At 39.9% G+C, this 19,034-nt stretch overlaps 1 protein-coding gene across 3 annotated transcripts in view; it reads right to left on the bottom strand.

Moving 5' to 3' along the window:
• The window catches only part of LOC309792517 (uncharacterized protein), a 210,971-nt gene that overhangs the window by 28,233 nt on the left and 163,704 nt on the right, over nt 1-19,034 (bottom strand). For 2 of the 3 annotated variants that reach the window (XM_082602189.1, XM_082602190.1), the window contains 3 exons: nt 8,061-8,249; nt 3,903-4,012; nt 2,296-2,337 (listed from right to left, as the gene is read on the bottom strand). In XM_082602189.1, the coding sequence (XP_082458315.1) occupies nt 2,296-2,337; nt 3,903-3,976 (116 nt within the window). In that variant the 5' untranslated portion in view covers nt 3,977-4,012; nt 8,061-8,249. The remainder of the gene's footprint in view (nt 1-2,295; nt 2,338-3,902; nt 4,013-8,060; nt 8,250-19,034) is intronic. The other variant, XM_082602191.1, reaches the window with a different exon arrangement.

The following is a 19,034-nucleotide window of genomic DNA, read 5'->3' as shown; positions in this document are numbered from 1 at the left end:
TATAGAAAATGTGTTATGTACATACATATAATAGTATTCTGCCTTTAAAAAGAAGAAGTTTCTGTTGAAAAACCAGCTGATAACCTTATGGGGATTCCCTTGTACATGCACCCCAATGTTCACTGAAACATTATTTACAACCGCCAAGAGATGGAAGCCACCTCAATGTCCATTGACAGATGAATGAATAAAGAGGATGTGGTATATATATGCAATGGAATACTACTCAGCCATAAAAAAAGAATGAAAAAAATGCCATTTGCAGCAACACGGATGGACCTAGAGATTATCATAATCAGTGAAGTATGACAGAGAAAGACAAATATCACATGATATCGCTTATATGTGGAGTCTGAAAAAAAAAGATATAAATGAACTTATTTACAAAACAGAAATAGACCAACAGACAGAAAACTAACTTATGGTTACCAAAGGGGAAAAGGGGGCAGGGATAAATTAGGAGTTTGGGATTAACATATACACACTGCTATATGTAAAACAGATAACCAACAAGCACCTACTGTATAGCACAGGGAACTATACTCAATATTTTGTAATAACCTATAAGGGAAAAGAATCTGAAAAAGAATACAACTATACTTCAATAAAAAAGGAAAAGAAAAGAAAAAGAAAAAAACTCTGCCATTTGCAACAGCAAGGATGAACCTGGAAGACGTTATGCAAAGTGAGATGAGCCAGACACAGAAGAAGAAATATTGTATGGTTCCACTTATACGGGGTATCTAAAATAGTCAAACTCACAGAAACAGAGAGTAGAATAGTGGTTGCCAAGGACTGGGGGGAGGGGAAATAGGAGTTTCTGTTGAACAAGTTTAAAATATTAGTTATACAATATGAACAAGAGCCAGAGACCTGCTGTACAACATAGCGCTTATATTAACACTGCATTATCCACTTCAAAGCTTTAAGAGGGTAGATCTCAGGTTAAGTGTTCTTACCACAAAAAAATATAATAAATAATTTTTAAAAATGTGTGTCCATATGTCTACTTGGATACCATAGAGTTTGAAAGAGGGATGTTCAAAATCTGTTTAACAGAGGTTTGTTTTGTTTTCTTTTTCTGAAATGCTTAAAATAAATAAACAGCTGGCCATCCCTAAAAGAAAAAAATATGGTTGTATTGTTTTACTCAGAGGGAACAAGCCTGAGAAATAAATGAGGAACAGCTGGGACAGCATGCTAGGTTATCTGCTTTCTCTTTAAGAAGCAGTTAGACCTACTGGGGAAAAGAAGCAGGGAAAATGTATGGAGAAAGAGGGATTATATTGGGAGGAACAAAGAATCACTTGAGGGACTTCTGCACTCAGAGCAGTAGCTGAAACGTGCTAATGATCAATTGAACACCTGCCATTTTAATTAGCACCTAAGGATAAGCTGACATTGAGAGAGAGGGTTGGAAACAGCAAAATGGCCAGAGAAGCAGAAGCAGCCCAAGGTCAGAGGGAAAATAAAGAACCCCTGTTTCTAGACAGAGGTGATTATAGTTTATTAGCCAGAGGGAGTGTGATTTGTATTTAGGAGTTGTTTTATTCATTAGTATGTCTTTATGAGATAAAATTTGGAACAGACACTAATTGGTGGATTGTCTCGAGAAAATTAGATTTGATATAAACTTTTAAAAAAATGTTCCCTTGTAATCTAGAGATTTTCCAAAATCAAAATAGCAAAGAGTACATGAGACTCAGCCTAGTTTTTCAGGAGTCACACTTCTAATAATTTGAAGTACTATCCAGTTGTGTAGCAGTAGGAAAATACAAACTCCCATTACTTACAAGCCTGGTAGCCAAAGGTAGCAAAAATCAAATTTAAATAAAGATCCCTCATAAATAATTATGTATTGAGCAGTGGAAGGAGGGGTGGGAGGAGTCACATCATAAACATTCTCAATGTCACAGATTTGGGGAAATGTTGTCTCATACTAACACCTACCTTAAGAACCTAATTTCCAGCTAGTGGGGCTGTCTGATCATTGATTTGCTCCCATCCTCCAGGGTCCATGCAGTGTAGAACTACTCTGACCTGGAACCAAGTCCATTCACACCTTGGTTAAAGCTTTTCATATAGGACTGTGTCTGTCTGAGGATAAAAATCTGTCACCAACTGTAAACCCCCCCTCAGGAAAGATCATCAAGGCAATATCATGGTTCTCAGCCTTTCTAAGAGAATGGAGTTTAAGCCACAAGTGGGGTCTGGAAAGTCCCTGCTAAGCAACACATGAAAGGTGTGATATGTTCACTCATAAAGTTAGGAGGAGAGAAGGACATCAGAAATTACCTGAGGGTCACATCCAGGTTGAGCTGTTTTCCATGTACATTCCTAAGAAAAAAGAGAATGAACAGATTGATAGATGTTCACATATGCAGAGGAGCAACGTAAGACCTGAAGTCGTACGACCACTAAGGACAGAGCCAAGCCTAAACCCTTATCTCCAGGCTCCAGCCATTTCCTAATTCAGAGTCTGCAGAAACATACCCAGGAAGATTATGCATGGTGAGGTCCCTAAATATATCACCAATGAAAATACACATTGATCAAAAATATTCCAGAATTTTAGATATTGACATAACTCGTCACTGCAATAATTTTCCAGGAGTATGTGAACAAAAGCAATTAAAAAGTCAAGGCTACTGGGCTTCCCTGGTGGCACAGTGGTTGAGAGTCCGCCTGCCGATGCAGGAGACACGGTTTCGTGCCCCGGTCTGGGAAGATCCCACATGTCGCGGAGAGGCTGGGCCCGTGAGCCATGGCCACTGAGCCTGTGCGTCCGGAGCCTGTGCTCCGCAACGGGAGAGGCCACAACAGAGAGAGGCCCGCGTACCGCAAAAAAAAAAAAAAAAAAAAAAAAAAAAAAAAAAAAAAAAACAAGGCTACTCTCACTAAACCTAGTTCTGCAGAAAAATATATTCTGAAACGTGTGATTAAATGTGACTTAAATATGTAATGACTGTTTCTGTGTGTTTGATATCAATTTTAATCTTGTTCTATAGTCGTACTTGAATTCAGGTCTTTAGCCTGGAAATACATTTTCTGATGATGGGATACTAGCATATTTACATGATAGTCATATTTCATAAGTTTAGTAACGCTATAGTAAATTATGCTGATCTTTTCATGTACAAGATGTTCTGGGGGTTTTGCGTTCATGTTTGTTTGATTGCGTACTTGTTTGTATTGTGGTCAAAATAAGGCAGATGGCCATGAAAGACAAAATGAATCGTACTAAGCAATGAATGAGAAGAAAGAAAAGGTCTTTGCTTTCTGATCCAGGAGAAACCCTGTGCCAGGTTAAATTCTAGTCCCTCAACCAAAGAAAATAAACCTCTTTCTAAAACCCTTTAATCAATTTTAAAGAATATAACTATCTAAGTAATTTGCATTATCTCCTTTTCTTGGGCCCTTTTAAATACACAGGTCGTGTTTGAGTCATTTTTCCTATGACGGGAGCTAATTCACACCCTGACTTGTATTTTAAGGTTTAGGAAAGAGTCATCAGTCAAGATTCAATCCTACTTCTTGTTCTAGCATCTATGAGATTCTCAATAATTGCCAAAGTTTTCCTTGTAAGAATAAGAGCGAAAGCCTTAGGACTTCAGAGTTTTCAAAATCACATCTCAGCATATTCTCTGTGAAATGATGCCCATGTTGACTTTGGCTCAGATCCAGACACATCAGGAATTTAGGAGAACAATAGTAGATCAATTAGTAGAGTTCCTTGTTTTTTATTTATTTTGGTTTTGTTTTATTTTTCAAAGACACCACCTGAAGTGAGCAAAGAAATTAATATACAGAAACAGAAAAGGTATCTGTTAGTACAACTTTATGTAATAAATGTTGGTGAAAAAATTGATTATATATACATGTATATATACCTATACATATACCTGTTACTGTTACAATGTAAAAATCCTTCTCCAATCCTGTAATCGTGAGAGACTCCTCCTGTCCTTTGATTCATTTTGGCTGGCAAATTTCTTGCTTATAACAAATGAATCTGGAGGAAATGAAAAATTCATTTATTTGAGTGAATTGTTTTCTTTTAAAAAAATTATCCTAAGAAAGCAATAATTGTACATAACAAAGAATTATACGGCACATGTTTTTACTTAGGTCAGGATGCAGCTCGTTTTTTACTTAAACTTGAGAAGGAACAAGTTTTTTTTTAAATGGAGAAAAATGCCTTGGTCTGGCATTTACATGCCTTATGAATGTAAATATCACATCTCATCTTTCAACAATGGAGGTGCATATGGATTAGCACATCTTAGAAAACTGGGAATATGCCAAAAATATTCCCGCTCATTATTGCCCCAAGATATTGGTTAATAGGGAATAACTCACTGAAATACTATTTGATATCCTGAAATACTATTTGATATTGATTACTTAAAATAGTATCAAATACTATTTGATACTATTTTAAGTAATGAGTATTACTTAAAATATGCAGGTAAAGATGACTTCTTGTTTAAACTTAGAAAGTTCTTAGAACAAAACATTTTCTGATACCAGACTTTTAGTCATGAAGATCTGGCTTTAGTTTTCTCCCATTAAATGTTGTTAAAACTGGCCCAAAGTTACTGGGGATTTTGTAAGAAATAGTTAAATTGTTCTTTAAAAATTTTATTATGTTCAAGAAACCTATTTGAAGCATGTAATGCAAGAAACAAAGATCAATAAAGCATGGTCTCTAAAAGGGTTACAATCTACTAATCAAATATACATATACTAAAAGGAACAACAAATATATTACATCTGTACATGTATCTGGGTATGTATATATATATTTATATATAAATGATTATATATAAAATATATGTAGTATATATAATTATATATAGTAAATAATTTATATGATGTCATATTTAATGTAATAAAAATATAATCATATATATATATAAAATAAAGGAACCAGAAGAGTGGCATAAACAAAAAACAATGGACTTAGTGGAAAGAGAGTGACATCTGGGTGTAAGAAATCAAAGCAGGTCTTGTGGGATCTGACAGTGATCTTCAAGATCTCCAGAATGGCTAAGTTATCAACAACAGAGATGAGTCTATATTTAGGTGCCAAAAAAAAAAAAAAAAAAAGGAAATAAATAAGGCACACATTACAGCTAAAATCTGCAAATACAGAACGTGAAAATACACAATATCCAGTATATGACAAGAGAGTGTAGGGTGGTATAGTTAAGCCTGGATATACACTTGCTACCAGCACATGGGGGACATTTGAAAGCCAGGCTGTGAAGTTAGGTTTTATCCAATGGGCTGAAAGCACTGAAGGTTTTTTGACCAGGGAAGTGACAAAGCCAGAGCTAAGATCTGGACAGTTTCTGTTAAATACACATGGTTGAAGAGATAGAGGAAGCAGGACTGCTACTCAGAGAACCTGTGTACAACAGCACAGGAGAGGAATAAAAAGGAGCGAAGGGAGGGGAAGAAGGAGAGGGGAAGGAGGAAACAAAGGTAGGAGATGTTTCACAGGGAGCTGGTGACTAAAGTATGTGTGGAACCCACAAGGGACAAGGGACGGACTTTGTGAGCCAAAATGGCGATGCCACGATTCTCAACGCAACAAAGTCAGCCCAACAAACATCTCCTGAGCGTTTGCTGCATAGAAGTCCCCATGAACTGTGCTACAGGGTTCTGGGCCCACAAAGATGAGTAAGACAAGGCAGAGTGCCCTCAGGGCTTTGGTAAACCCATGGAAGAGGAAAGAAAGTCAACAGCTATTCCAACAATTCAAACTTAATCACTGCTTAACAATCAGGAAAGGGATTTTTGTGGTGGAGCCTGTGGTGAGGAGTAGGAACCAGAGATCCTACTGAGGGGAAAGCCTAGGGAACATTCGGGAAGCATGTACAAAGAAAGAGGATTAGTTCGCCAAGGAAAAATGACCGAGCCATTTAGGTATGAAAAGCATAGGAGAAGAGAGCAAGAAAGTGTTTTGAACTTGGGATAATACGGAAGGAGGGATGAAGGAAACAGAACGTTGACAGAAGCAGACTGGAGGCATATAAGAGTAATCCCAAGTTGGCAGAACTTTGTTATTGAATGAGTGTGCAATGGAAACCGGCCCAAACTAGTTTCATTTGGAATGATAATTTAAATGTGGGTATTTACCTGCCAGTTCCCCTGCCCAGATGGCGAAGCTGAAGTTTTTATTTACTTCTGGGGGGCAGGGAGGAGGTACAGTATGAGCAATAGAAGCCTCCAGTTTCTCCCTGTAATGTGCCCAAGTCTAATTAGCTTCTTAGTATTGATAGCTGATCAATACTAAAAATACATGAAATCAATACATGAGCAGTACATAAAAACATGCTTGTATAAGTCTGTCTTGTTGGCAATTGAATCATGATTATTTTAGTGGCCTTTAAAAATTAAAAATAATTTTGGAGGTGTTTTAAAATGTAATTATTTTGATGACATTTAAAAGCTATCTCCCCCGACAATAAAAATATGATAACCTTGAATTATATATCCACACCATGAAACATAATGCAGTCACTAAAAAGAATGGATGAGAAGTCAACCTTTTGACTTGGAGTGATTTCCACAAAAAAATGGTGAGTGGAAAAACAAGATCAAGAAGTATGATTAATATGATGCTGGTTTTTTGTATACAACAAACCAATGCAAAACTCCCTATACAACTGTGCTTATATATGCAAATTATGACTAATGAGCTTGCAGAAAATATGCAACAACACATCCTAGGTGCCCACAAAGATTACTTTAAGTAAAGGATTATATGGGTGGAAGGGAGACCAGGTGGTGATGAAGCCAACATAAAAAGAAAAAAAATAAATAAAAGACTGCATTTGAAAAAGCAGATGTGCCATAATTACATCTACAAATGCATGTAAAGTTTTGCATATATGTGAAAGTGCACTCGGAATATATTTACAAAGAAATTTGGTTTAATAAAAAGGTAAAAACACAAACAGATCTAGTAAGAGGGTATATTGAATTTCAAACAAGATGAAAGGAGGAGCAAAAATCTGGATTCACTTTCAATTTATTACCCCCTCAGAGACTATTTCTGTTTCTTCTGGTGTTCAAAGTCAAGTCTTTGGAAACTAGGCTCCCTGAACATGTCAATTTTGTTTCATGTATGAGCTATTCCTGTGACATCTCCCTTATATACATCAGTTACAATTGAAGAAAACCGGCTTTTTTTCCCCCAACTGTCACAGAGTAATCCTTCAGAGGACCTGTTGTCTCTATCTGACTAGTTCAATCATTATTTGCTTTCTGCCAGCACCTGAAAGGCAGAACTTTAGTTGTGGTCAACTTCCCTACTTAATCGCAGATTTTCAAAAATTTCCTCCAAAACTGGATGTTACACTGAGTTGTATTCTTGGCTGAGCTTCTGTGATACTGTAGAGCCTTCATTACTCTGCTTCTTTCCAGCATTTATCAGCAAAGCAGTTCGAAGCATCAGACTGCATTAATGAAGAATTCCCCTTGGTCTCTGCTGCCACTACCAAGTCGGGGCTAATCTATGGCAAGAGATGTCTTAAGCAGAGTTAGGTCAGCACAAATGACATGCAATTTATGGTGAATAAATGAGCATTGTGCTAGAGAGTTCTGGAGCTCCTCATATCATACGTTTTCTCAGGTGCTAGGGGACACTTTTCTCCATCGTTGCCTATTCAAATCCTCCTCATTCTCAAGGCTCAACTCAATGGCTTCTCTCACATCACACTGTCGCTAAATCCTCTCCAGCTAGAAGTAACCTTCAGTCCTTCTGGCCCTTTCCTGGCCTGCAACAGAAATCAATCTCTACCCTTTTCTGGTATTTATCATCTTCTACCTTATATAACAATACTGTAGCTTGTTGTCTGTACTTTCAGAGTTAACTTCTGAAAGAGTAGGCACACTTTCCCATCAATTGTGTTAAGCCACCAGCACACTGCTAAGAGTAGCTACATGATCAGTGTTCTTTGACCAAATCATCCCTCAGCTGAGACGGGATGCTGAGCCACCATCTTGGAGAGGATCTTGGAGATTCTACAGGGAGTTGGATGTGTACTCACAACGATATTCTCTATTCAGAGATATTTTGATTGGAACTCTCCTCTTGATCTTTAGTCAACTCTATAAATGCAGAGACATGATCAGATAGAGCCCACTCCTTCTCATGAAGCAGAAGATGCTGTTCATGCTGTGTCTTTCCCAATTGAGCAAACATAATCATTGTTGTGTTTTGACAATCTGTTGGTATTCTAAAAACGAAAACCATGTTAATTTGTGTTAATTAGCTGATACAAGAGCCTGCTGGGTCTAAAAGAATAAGACTTAATGAAACTTGAGATTATGTATTCCAATCATACATATGGAGGTAATAACTAATGTCGATGATGAGATCAAATAAACATACATCCATACTAATGTGCTTTTTTTTTTTTTTTTTTTTTTTTTTTTGCGGTATGCGGGCCTCTCACTGTCGTGGCCTCTCCCGTTGCGGAGCACAGGCTCCGGACGCGCAGGCCCAGCGGCCACGGCTCACGGGCCCAGCCGCTCCGCGGCATATGGGATCCTCCCAGACCGGGGCACGAACCCATATCCCCTGCATCGGCAGGCGGACTCTCAACCACTGCGCCACCAGGGAGGCCCCTAATGTGCTTTTTAATCCCCTTCCTCTGACTGAGATGTTCTCAGGATTGCCTAGCAGTATAACAGACACAATTAAGACTACCCAAAGAGTCTTGAAATATAAGGAAAATGCCTCACTGTACTTTTTTAGATGAGCAAATAGATCATGGCCATAAATTTCAAGTACATCATCTGAAAAGTTGTTTACAATTTAAAGGAAAGCATACTGAGCATATTATTTGAAGATAAAACAAACAGGCTTTAAAAAATAAGCATAGCCCATGCTTCCCAACATTTGCAGACCCTTTTAATCTGGTAGTAGTAAGTGTTTTTGAAGAAGAAATAAATAGTGAAAGGATAGAGAATCATAGGGAAAGGGAGAGGTTCTATTTTAGGTGTGGTGTCTGGGAAAAGAAAGCAAAAGTAGAATGTTTTTGATATTTATAATGCCTCTAGATTGCACCTGCTCTAAAACCATACACACTACTATCAGAGACAGCTGATATCTCAAGCATTGCCTGTCCTGATCAAGAATCAAGGATGGCTCGTTCTCTCAGAGGTCTTGATCTAGGGTCCTTTAAATGTATCTTCAGCCCATCCAGAGACCTCTGGGAATTGTACGCAAGGTTTTCCATAGCTGTCTATGGTCATTTTTCTCAGGAATATAAAAAAAGTTTACAAAGCAGTAAACTAGATGATGAATTATTTGTTTTGTATCCTTTTGTACAAACAAGCCAGCAAGAACAACATCACCAGAGACAATCATGAAAACAAGAGGATGTAGGTGTCTTTCATCGCCCATTGCTTTCTGGAGCAACAGAGAGGGCTGTAGGGATCCAGAGGGGAGATACAGCCCTTGTGTTGCTGACTTTTAGTTGCATGATTAGGGGAGCACCAACACCCTCCAGTGTAATCAAGACCAGGTGTCCAGGCCTTAGGGTCAGAGCCAAGTGGCCCTGGTAAACCCTTGGACTCCAGTACTACTCTGCTACTGCATTCGTCAGTTGTTGGGAGAGGTTGGGAGGACTGACCCTCCCTCTAATTTCGTCAGATGTAGTCAGGGAGCTGGGGTCCATGCCTTATGGTTGCAGCTGTAACAGAACTTCTGGCCTGAGCCACACATGCTGAGATGGGCTTGGAAGGAGCAGGGAAGGCTGTAGGATGAAGTGGAAAAACTCTAGTTCCCTGTTTCTCACTAAAGTTTAAGACCTGGCTGGGAATAAATAGGCTTTACAGGGAAAACAGAAATCCCTTGAGTGATCCCTCATTTCAGGTAAATACTGGTTGCCCTCCTTGCTCTTATTTTGAGGCTATAACAATCCAAGCATTGGTCAGTGTAAGAGAAGCCACACAGTGCTTTTTCCATTCTCACAGGTACAGTTCCTAATGCCATCACCAAGGAAGCTGTTGATCATTTATTCATTTGTTTGGTTATGTTTGTTCATGTATATCCTGATTAGTTGACAAAGAAGCTGTGGTGCCCCAAGGGAACTATTGTGGTAAGACCCAGCTTCCCGGCGTCCAGGTGCTCAGATGAAGAGAATGAGAAGAGGGCGAGAAAAGCAGGAGAGGCTTCTGGAGAAGGGCTGTGGGGAACAGAATCCCAGGGGTGCTGGAGGACTGTGGTGGTACCATGTAACGCTGCCCCATCCTCTTGCATTTTGCCCTTCACTTTATTTAAAACATAGTTGCCAACACCCTCTTTTTTTTTTTAACATCTTTATTGGAGTATAATTGCTTTACAATGGTGTGTTAGTTTCTGCTGTATAACAAAGTGAATCAGCTAGATGTATACATATATCCCCATATCCCCTCCCTCTTGCGTCTCCCTCCCACCCTCCCTATCCCACCCCTCTAGGTGGTCACAAAGCACCAAGCTGATCTCCCTGTGCTACGTGGCTGCTTCCCACTAGCTATCTGTTTTACGTTTGGTAGTGTATGTGTGTCCATGCCACTCTCTCACTTCGTCCCAGCTTCCCCTTCCCCCTCCCCGTGTCCTCAAGTCCATTCTCTAGTGGGTCTGCATCTTTATTCCCGTCTAGGCACCCTCTTTTTAAAATATATAACTGAGTATCTGAAGGAAGGTTGAAGATTAAATCACTCTTATTTAAGCATTCATTAATTAGGTTTCTCCCAATGTGCAGCTAAGTTCAGATGTATGGTTGGACTGGGGGCAGAAAGGGAGGGTATTTGGGGTATGGATCCTTCTGGGGTAGGGCAGCCCTGGAGAGGTTGGGAAGATTAGAACATCAGCTAGACATTGTTTACCTGGACATCTGGAGAGAGAGGCATGGGAGCTGGGAGCTGAAAGAGTGAAGGATGAGGAGAAGTACAAAGACAAACCATGCTTATTTCAGAATTTCACATGGGGCTGGTACTGCCCCCATGACATCTAAAGGAATCTTCCTTTTCCTCCTCCCTCTTCCTATCCTTCTCTTCTTCTCCTCCCACCTCTTCCCCTCTCCCTCCTCCTCTTCCCCCATCTTGGAACCACTCACCTCTACTAGATATCAGGGGAAAACTGTAGGTACTATAATCCTGCTATATTGATTAAATAAAATCACTAATGTGTTAGCAGTGGAAGGGGGAACGAGAGAGCGTCAGCTCCTTCAAGTGGCAAATAAGGAACACAAAGTTCAAGAAGGGAAATCATCCAATTAGTCCAAGGTCATTCTGGGACTAGAATCCAGGTTTCCTGACTTCCAATTAAGTGTTCTTTCTGCTCCACCATAGAATTTTCTAGGTCAACAAAGAACTATATACCACATATAATGTTATTTGACTCATGAAATCAACCATTGAACTGCTTGTTTTGTGCCAACTTTATGCTAAAAGCTGGAAATTAAGGTGGGCGTGACTTTAATTTTAAAAGTACTTCATAGTTCTTTGTTCATATCCCATAAAATTATAGACTTGATTGTAATTTTTTCCATTTTACAGCTGTAGAAACAGAAAGAGGTCAAATACATTTCAGTTTGATGACCCAAAATACAGTTTCAGTTTGGATGACCTGGATTTCTTTTTCTATTTGAGTTTGCCAGTTCTTCATTCTACTTAAATCTCAAGATAAACCAATCACAGCTGCGAAAATCAAAATGCTAAAGGAAGAGACAGGAATACAAAATAGAAAAGCTTATTCCTGGAAATCATATGGTTTGAATGAATTATCCCATCTTTCCATCTTACATGAACTCTACCACCAAAACAATGGCTGTACATAAAATGAGGATAGGCTGAGATGTATAAATATGTAACAGGTGTTTCCTAGGCCAGAGACCCTGGATGTATAAAGCATGATAGCTAACATTAATAATGGTCAAAATAGAGTATTTATTTGGCTACATCCCATTTGCGTTATATCCTCTCTGCAACTATAATTTCTCCAAATATTTACAGGATGAGGTATTGGACTGGTTGGTTAGAGATAGCTAGGGTTTTACATGAGCTCCTAACAAGTCCTCCTGGTTAATATGTTAGGCTGACCCCATTTCCTCTTGTCTGCTCAGCTCAGTAGTAAGCTGCTGGCGGCAAAATTAACAGCTATGCAGACAGCGCCTACCTGGCAGGGTGGAGCCGAGGCTGCCAGGGCTGTGTTGAGAATACTGCATATCTGTGGAACCCATCAGAGCCTAACACCTTGCATCACCATGGTCTATGGGATAAAAATTAGTATCTCTGGGGCTTCCCTGGTGGCACAGTGGTTGAGAGTCCACCTGCCGATGCGGGGGACATGGGTTCGTGCCCCGGTCTGGGGGGATGCCACACGCCGCGGAGCGGCTGGGCCTGTGGGCCATGGCCGCTGAGCCTGCACGTCCGGAGCCTGTGCTCCGCAACGGGAGAGGCCACAACAGTGAGAGGCCCGCGTACAGCAAAAAACAAAAAACAAAAAACAAAAAAACCCAAAACAACAACAACGGCAACAAAAAATTAGTATCTCTATTTTCAAACTGGGCTCAGAGAGTTTAAGTAATGTAGCCAACGTCACACAGCTGGCACCAGGGAAAGATTTCAAACAAGCCAGTCTGACTCCACAGACTGCCTCCTGATGTTCATTAAATGTTCTGGGTTTATGAGGCAATTGGACAGCAACACCTCTCTGGAGCCCATCTTCCTCTGGCAAACTGGGTCCCTGGAGAAGGGCTGCTAGTGCTAGAAAGTTAGAATGGCTGTGGCTATGGGTAGCCCGGCCAGCTCAAGTATAACATTTTTTGACTGTGAGTGAGGCACTCGTGAATAGAATTATCCTCTGCAGAAGAACAGCTAAGATGGAGAAAATCTCCTTAGTACACAAGTTTGGGGCAAAAGGAGGGGACTCAGCCCCAGTGATATTGATTTGGCAGGATAATACTGCTTGGTTTCAATAGACACTCTTCATTCTAAACAGAAAACAAGGATTTGAAAGGGCTCTAACCACACAAGAGACCCCAGTATGATCTGGGCATGGTGCAGGACCAAATACAGTACTGGAGAAGAATGATAGATGACTGTTCTTCCTCCAACCCAAAGCCTCCAGCCTAAGCAAGTAGAAAAGCCCCACCAGACTTCCTGTCAGTAGCCCCAAATCCAGCTCCCCAGCCAGGAGACCCAGCAGCCTGGCAGGCTACTCCTGGCCAATCTCTGTGGGTAGGATGGCTTTTTCCTAGGCTCTGTGGGCATGCTCTCGGTACTGTGTCAATTAGAGGATACAGGAGCTAGAAGTATTTACTAATATCCACCCCCCCAACACTGGTGAGGATGTGAGATCCTAGAGTCTGATACAAGAAGCTTTGAACATTCACTTCAGGAGGTGAGAACTATTCTTTAAGACCACTCAGATACACACATGTACACAATATCCACCCGCATCCAAAATCAAGGAAGCAAATGTTCAAAATTTATGAAGGTTTTCACAACCTGGCAGATACGTGGCATCTCATCTCTTTATTCTGAAGCAAGACAGCTAGAAAAAGAAATCCTCAGGTTGTAAGTTACATCTTCCAAGCATGACTTCAGATCCTCTTTAGAACGTTAACGACACCTTCCACGTAGCTGCTGCTATTCCACTCTGCTTTGGCCGTAATTTTAATTTGTCACCATCACCCCTGTGCCCCAACCTATTCCTTTCCCAAGTACGGCAGGAATCTCATTCTAGCCCAACTGTCACTGGTCTAGGCTTTTGGCCAGCAGCAGCAGCAGAAGCAAAGGTGGCACCTGCTGACACCCTGACATCAGGTTTCTCTTTAAGAGTGGGTATTAAGCCTCTATAGATAATAGGAAGGAGGCGGCTCAGCAAAGGGCAGAAAGGGGCTGGAGTTACCAGCTCCTGCTGAAAGGAAGCATGTCAGTGATTTGCAATAGGAAGGCTAGGTGGGTGGAACTGTGAAGCCAGTGATTAGCTGATGCTGATGGGAAGGTCGGAACTTATAACAGAGCTGGCAGGTCCCCCATGGGTGAGTGCGCTAAGCAGCCTGGCAGAAGACAAAAGAACACAGGCAAAGAATTCTAGCCCTCTCTGAAGGACCACTGTTCCCATTACACGCTTCGAATGTTTTTATCAGTTCATTTCATTAATGAGTAGTGATCACATTCAAATATCTCAATGAAAATAGGATTTTGGTTTACAACAATAAGGTTTACAACTTCAAATGGACTCCATAAAATCTGGTTCTCTTAAGTAAGGGAAATAGAAGCAGTCTCAGTCATTCACTGTACAGATTAAAATAAAACTTTGAGAGACACCATACTATGTCACCCTTTTTAGTGTAGTTGAATACATTTGGCTTTTAGAGTCAGGCTGACCTGGATTGGGTGTATGACCTTGGACAAACAACTTAACCTCCCTCGGCCTCAGTTTCCTCATTCATAAAATGGGACCACACTCACTATTACATCATGGAATAGTTAAGACTAAATGAGATGAGATTAGTAATGCTCTTAGCAATATGCCTGGTACCCTGTAGAAACTCAATGAACTCCCTACTTACCTGTCTGTCTTTTGAAGTCTAAAGGTACCTATTAGTTCAATGTATATTGTACGTTCCCCAACTTTTCTACAGAGCTTAAGATGTCATCAAGAGCCTTGTAAAATGAGAAATCTGGGAACAGAGAGGGGAAATGAGTAGAGGAAGCTGCAGTATCACGGGAAGTGCCATGGACTGGAGTCCTGGGCTACAATTCTGGCTTTGCTCCTTACCAGCTATGGGATTTCAGGCACATTGCTTAATGTCTTAAAAAGTCATCTTTGTTATCTGCCTCAAGGAGATACCAGTGTCTCCTTTATGGGCATCTATTTAAGGTATCCTTCCTATGCACAGACATTGGGCATGAGACTGGATTTCCCACAAAGATGAATAAGACATAGCAATGCCCTCAAAGTACCTGCAGCCTAGTGAAGGAATTAGTCACGTATCCACTAACAAAAACACACTCACTGAATATGTGATCATCTTTTGAATTCCTTCTTAGAACCTTTCTATCTATCTATCATCTATCTATCTACCTACCTATCATCTTCCTTACCAGAAGATACAATGATAGGCATAGATTTATGCCAGATAACTTTCAATCCAGGCTCTTCTAATTCCTAGCTATGTGAACTTAGGCAATAAAACTTAATTTTGGAAATGAGGAAAATAATGTAATTGTTGTAAAGATTAAACAAGATAATATATGTAAATGTGAGGAACATAGTAAGCACTCAATAAAATGTTAGCTCTTTTTAGTTTGCTACCTGTATCCCTCCACATGGGATAGAAGGTGACAGGTTTGAGGGGCCCCCTTGTGTAGCCTATGTGTCCGCAATACCAATAATTCATGTAGGAACATCTCCTGCTCTCTGCTCTGAAACATGGAATTAATTGTTTTGATATTGTTTGGTACGTCTTCAATTTCAAAAGTCCAGACTTTCACATCTGAACTTTATTTTTTGAAAGAACATAATGATGGAAGCTACTTCTTTGCCCACTTTTATCATATAATGCTATCTTGCATACTTTACCTTGCCATGTTTTATTTTTAAGAGTCTTCCATTTTCTGTAAGAAAGTTTCTATAAGTTACCGAGAAAAGCATAAACTTTACTTGCTACAAGGAAACTATGAGATGGCAATGAACTCCAGGGAGAATCACCTGTAGGGGAGCAAAATTTGCCACCCCAAAATGTCTCTGGCATATGGGTTAATTTAAGCTGTAAACAATCAAGGCCCAAAAGACTCAGGAAGGAATTTTGACCTCCGCCCCTAACTGCCTAAAAGAATGTAGACAGAGGGACCTCTTCCAGTAATGGAGCTGTCACCATAGATGACTATAGTATGAATTAGGGCTGTAGACAGGTAGGAGCCTAGCAAAGTCTGTTTGTTAAAATTCCTCTCTGTGGGGCTTCCCTGGTGGCGCAGTGGTTGAGAGTCCGCCTGCTGATGCAGGGGACACAGGTTCGTGCCCCGGTCCGGGAAGATCCCACATGCTGTGGAGCGGCTGGGCCCATGAGCCATGGCCGCTGAGCCTGCACGTCCGGAGCCTGTGCTCCGCAGCGGGAGAGGCCACAACAGTGAGAGGCCCACATATCGCAAAAAAAAAAAAAAAAAAAAAAAGAAAAGAAAAACCACCTTTGATGAAATGTTATTGTTTCACTGTCTAAGAAGTGATCAGGGGCTCAAATACCGATAGTAACTTCAGGAAGTGTCTGGTGTCCTGGGCCTAGATTTTCAGAAAGCTTCACCAGGTAGAGAACATGCGTTGTTTCCATGCATAAGGTGTGTAAACCAACGTTTCCAGCTGTATAAAACATTGGGGATCACATTTCCTTTAAAAATGTGAGCTTTACTGATAATGCATTGTTATGGGTTGAATTGTGTTCCCTAAAAATAGATAAGTTGAAGTCCTAACCCCCAGCGCCTCAGAAGATGACCTAGTATTTGAAAAGAGGGTCATTACAAAAATAATAAGTTAAAACGAGGTCGTTAGGGCAGGCCCTAATCCAATATGACTGGTGTTCTTATCAAGAGGGGAAATTTGGGCACAGAGACAAACGTGCATAGAGGGAAGATGGTATGAAGAGGCAGAAACACAAAGAGAACACCATGTGAAGACAGAGGAGTGAGGAATCTACAAGCTGAAAATTGCCAGCCATCCACCAGAAGCCAGGAGAAAGGCATGGAAAAGATTATTCCTTACACCTCTCAGAAAGAACCAAACCTGCTGATGTAGAACTTCTTTTTTGCTACTTTATTACACAGCCCTAGGAAAACAATACAGACATTAATATATGACTTAAATTGCTAGTTTCTAGTATACAAGAAAAAAAGAAATAGACTTGGAGTAAATTTTCCAAATATCACTGTTTTTATTCCAAACAGAAGCAATTGCTTATAGTCCCTCAGAGAAAATATCTTTATATTTGAGCAAATACCTTTATGTTTCCAAAGGTGATATTCATAGTAAGACTTCTCACCAAAATTGCTCCCCAACTTGTATCTCAGCTGCAAACCATCGTACATTAACTCCTTAATTAGGTCCTTAGCCTTTATGAATGAGTAATCCTTCTTGTGATAGTTTCCAATGCAGCAAGATTATCAATATACAGTTCAAACTACAGTGACTTCCATATCCTTCTTATTTCTGAATTTTCTGTGGAGATGAAGGACTAACCCAAGAAAAGCCTGCTTCATTTTAATCTGTGATATATCCTTTTCAATGTTAGTTATTCCCAGTTAGACCCAAATGGAAAGTCATTTATCGTGACTTCTGTCAAAACTGGAAGCAGTTTTGCCAACTGGTAGCCAAATGGAATTCCTACTAGAAGAAATGCTTTCATTTGTGACTTAAACATGTACTCTATTCTGAATCAATGTGCAATTTCCACTATATAAGAGTTTAGCCAAATTTTTTCCCTTGTGAGTAATAAATGTATTACCGGAATTATTGCCTGAATGTTTCAGATCCAAAGGTGAGAAAGTTAAGTCTTCTTTCTGAATGGCTTCATTCTATGACTCACTATTGTTTCCCTTCCATAGGACTAGGAAGAAGAAATTTCGTTCGGTCTTAATTCAATCACAAGAGCAACTCTGGTGAGCCAACCAGAGCCAATTACTGTCCTGTGGGCAGTGTGTGTGTCAGTTGAATGAAACTGAATACCTTTGACAGTGTTATGGAGAACCTTATTCAATCTCTTGCCAAACACTAAGAGTAACTGCTTGCCACGGAAACTTTTTCCCCTGAATTTGAGATTGCAAACACCCTTTTTGCAAGAAATCTTGACTTCAGCAAAGGTGCATGTGAGCCCATATTTTCTTTTCATTTTCTGTGGATGTTGTCTCTTTCTATGTCTCTACCTTGCATGCATATTTGATCACTCCTTCCATCTGTTAAAAAAAAAAAGTTCTGTTTCTTTCGGGCAAACACTGGCAAAATTCTTTTGCTTCACATCATTTTCTAGACATGTTGACTTTGCTGTAGCAAAAGTGAAGTTCTCCAGAGAGAGGAACATGAATGATAACATACTAAAAAGGGGGCAATCTAAATTTACACATGTTATTAGGTCAAGTCTATAATTTAAGCCAAATGAATAATAGTTCATTTGCAAGATGAATTACTATATTTACATAATTTTTAAATCCCAAAGTTTCTCTTCTTGATCCAATAAAGTCGGTAAGTAAGTCAGAAAGAGAAAAACAAATACCGTATGCTAACACATATATATGGAATCTAAAAAAAAAAAAAAATGGTTCTGAAGAATCTAGGGGCAGGACAGGAATAAAGACGCAGACATAGAGAATGGACTTGAGGACACAGGGAAGGGGAAGCTGGGACAAAGTGAGAGAGTGGCATGGACATATATACACTACCAAATGTAAAATAGATAGCTCGTGGGAAGCAGCTGCATAGCACAGGGAGATCAGCTTGGTGCTTTGTGACCACCTAGAGGGGTGGGATAGGGAGGGTGGGAGGGAGACGCAAGAGGGAGGAGAGATGGGAATATATGTATATGGATAGCTGATTCACTTTGTTATACAGCAGAAACTAACACACCATTGTAAAGCAATTATACTCCAATAAAGATGTTAAAAAATAAAAAAATAAATGAAATAACTGAAAACATAACACACAGATTACTCTTCTACTTTTTTAGGAAAAAAAGAAAAAAGACAAGTTTCTCCAAGTCTTTCTAAAGTTTTCTAATCCACAACACATAGCCACAAGCAATATAATCAATCAACTGAGAGGTGGAGGAAGTTGTACAAATTAGTAAGTGGTAAGAAGAGGACACAGCCAAAGCCTGGTCTCAGGCAGCAACATTAGATTGAGGTCATTGTATATCTCGATCAATCCACTAAATTAATGAGCCCATACTCTACACATTTACAGCATAAGACACACAGAAGATATGGTCATTATCCTGAAGGTTCTCGTATCGACTTGAAGTACTGACTTCTCTTGCCCA

The sequence above is a fragment of the Mesoplodon mirus genome (assembly GCF_964341445.2).
Source record: "Mesoplodon mirus genome assembly, chromosome: 17".
Classification (NCBI taxonomy): domain Eukaryota; kingdom Metazoa; phylum Chordata; class Mammalia; order Artiodactyla; family Ziphiidae; genus Mesoplodon; species Mesoplodon mirus.
The sequence above is the reverse complement of the archived record's forward strand: the minus strand, read 5'-3'. Positions and strand labels throughout refer to the sequence as shown.